Source organism: Atta cephalotes (assembly GCF_000143395.1).
Source record: "Atta cephalotes unplaced genomic scaffold scaffold00018, whole genome shotgun sequence".
NCBI lineage: Eukaryota > Metazoa > Arthropoda > Insecta > Hymenoptera > Formicidae > Atta > Atta cephalotes.
The window spans coordinates 1,209,182-1,211,429 of NW_012130082.1; the positions used below are offsets into that span (position 1 = coordinate 1,209,182).

General features: G+C 34.9%; 1 protein-coding gene across 1 annotated transcript; it reads right to left on the minus strand.

Annotated features, from left to right (window-relative positions):
• Window positions 1–679: 679 nt before the first annotated feature.
• Window positions 680–1,930, minus strand: LOC105618707 (short/branched chain specific acyl-CoA dehydrogenase, mitochondrial-like). Its single transcript, XM_012200236.1, has one exon. The coding sequence runs from the start codon at window positions 1,928–1,930 to the stop codon at window positions 680–682; it is 1,251 nt and encodes a 416-aa protein (XP_012055626.1).
• Window positions 1,931–2,248: the final 318 nt, after the last annotated feature.

Sequence of the window (2,248 nt, forward strand, 5' to 3'; positions counted from 1 at the left end):
TTCTATTATTTGTCAGTTTCTTTATTTTCTAGAGTAAATTCATAAAGTATAAATATATTATGCACTGTTAAGCTATTTTAATGTCTTTTTGTTCTGCTTGAACATATTTTTGGCTCTTCTCGATATTCACAAAGTATTGTGTTTTAATTAATTAATTGTTATTTTTAATATTTTATATTTTTTAAATTTTATATTATCTTTTGAATTTATTATTTTATATAAAACTACCCTAAATTTAACCATTCGCACTTGTACAAAATTATTTTCTTATAAGGTCATACATATATACACACAATATTAAAAATTATTTAAACAATTTAATAAAAAATATTTAAAAGATTTATTTGTTACGCTGTTACACGTTTATTTCTAATTTAGATAGCATATAAAACTATAAAAATGTTTTTAATTACATACACATGCTATATAAAAAAATTCTCAAAAAACATAGAATACACGTAATATGTTTAATAAATTTTAATAAGTAAAATCGATGGATATATTATAGATAACATGAATAAATGAAGAAAATTATTCGATTTGAACAAAGTAGATCTGCATAATTTTTATAATTTCCATTTGCACAAACTACGTGTCGATTATCGGCCTCGAAATAAATACATAAGTAAAGAAATAATCATAATTTTAGGAATAATCGAACTATTTTTTTAATCATCATTTATGAATATTCCTTACGAATACATTTCGCAATCGTCGATAACTGCATATTGCTTGTACCCTCGTAAATAGTACCAATTTTTACATCTCTATAATATTTTTCTTGAGGAAAATCAGTAGTAAAGCCGACACCTCCCATAAAATCTATGCACTTTGCAGTGATACGACATGCGGTTTCGGACGCGAAAAATTTCGCCATAGCCGCTTCCTTCATGATGTCCTTTTTAGTTTCCACCAATCTCGCCGCGTTGTAAACGAGCAATCTGGCGCATTCCAATTCCGTTACCGCCTGAGCTATTTGATGCTGTAGGCTTTGGAAGGAGAAAATTTCCTGTCCAAATTGTTTTCTTTCCAATGTATACGGTATAGTCGCGTCTAAACATCCTTGCGCTATGCCAATCATCTGCGCGCCAATACCGATTCTACCTTCGTTCAGAAATCCAGCCGCATATTTATATCCATGTCCGAACTTTCCCAATAGATTGTCTTTGGGTATCCTAACGTTGTCGAAATGTACCATGGCAGTGCCTGATGCTTTAAGACCCATCTTGTCCTCACACTTGCCCACCTTCAGACCTGGTGTATCACGGTCCACGAGGAAGGTCGTGATACCACGATAACCGGCGGTAGGATCCGCGTTGGCGAAAACCATGAAAATCTGCGCTACGTCCGAATTCGATATCCACATTTTTGTACCGTTGATCACGTATTCGTCTCCATCTTTCTTTGCTTCAGTTTTCAAAGAGAAAGCATCCGATCCCGAACCAGATTCTGATAGACAGAAACTGCTTACGGAATCCCGGGCTAATCTAGGTAGATATCTTTGTTTTTGTTCTTCGGATCCAACCTTAAGAATAAGTGAATTTACCAAAGTGTTATGAATATCGACACATCCGGATACTGCCGCGTCGACTTTGGAGATTTCCTCAATGGTTACAATCGTGCTCATAAAGTTGCTTCCCGTTCCACCGTATTCTGTCGGGATTTGGATACCCATCAGGCCGTTCTTGAATAGCTTTTGAAACACGCTGTCGTCTATCTTTCCTTCCCTTTCCATCTTTCGTACGAGCGGAGCGATCTCCTGCTTGGCCAGTTTAGCGACCATTTCCTTCGTCATAAGTTCATCGTCTGTAAACTGTGTCAGTGGACTTGTGCAGTGTTGAAGACGCGATTCATATAAATGTAATTGGCATGTTGTAGTCAGTTTCTGTTGTGTGCGGTATAGAGCGGAACGGAGTGTAGATGGATACATAATTAGTATATGACTTTTTTAAAAGAAAAATCGAAAAAATATGGATACTGAATATTCGTGAAGCGCGATGTTAATCAATATCTATACACGCGACTCGTGCTCGCTGAAGACTAACGTCGAATCTCGCTATGCGATAAAGTAGAATGGCGTTTAAATAATATATGTATGACGTAGCTATCAGTAAAGACGTAATACGCGGATACACATGTATTATCTATATATAGAAATTATTACAATATATAATTAAGCAGCTACAGGACAAAGGTCTTTTTTATTAAATTTCTTGTTAAGTCAATAGAGGATCTTATCGGATACTTA

Bases quoted from the DNA above. Each gene is read 5' to 3' on its own strand.
- LOC105618707 (XM_012200236.1), bottom strand. From the start codon at position 1,930: ATGTATCCATCTACACTCCGTTCCGCTCTATACCGCACACAACAGAAA.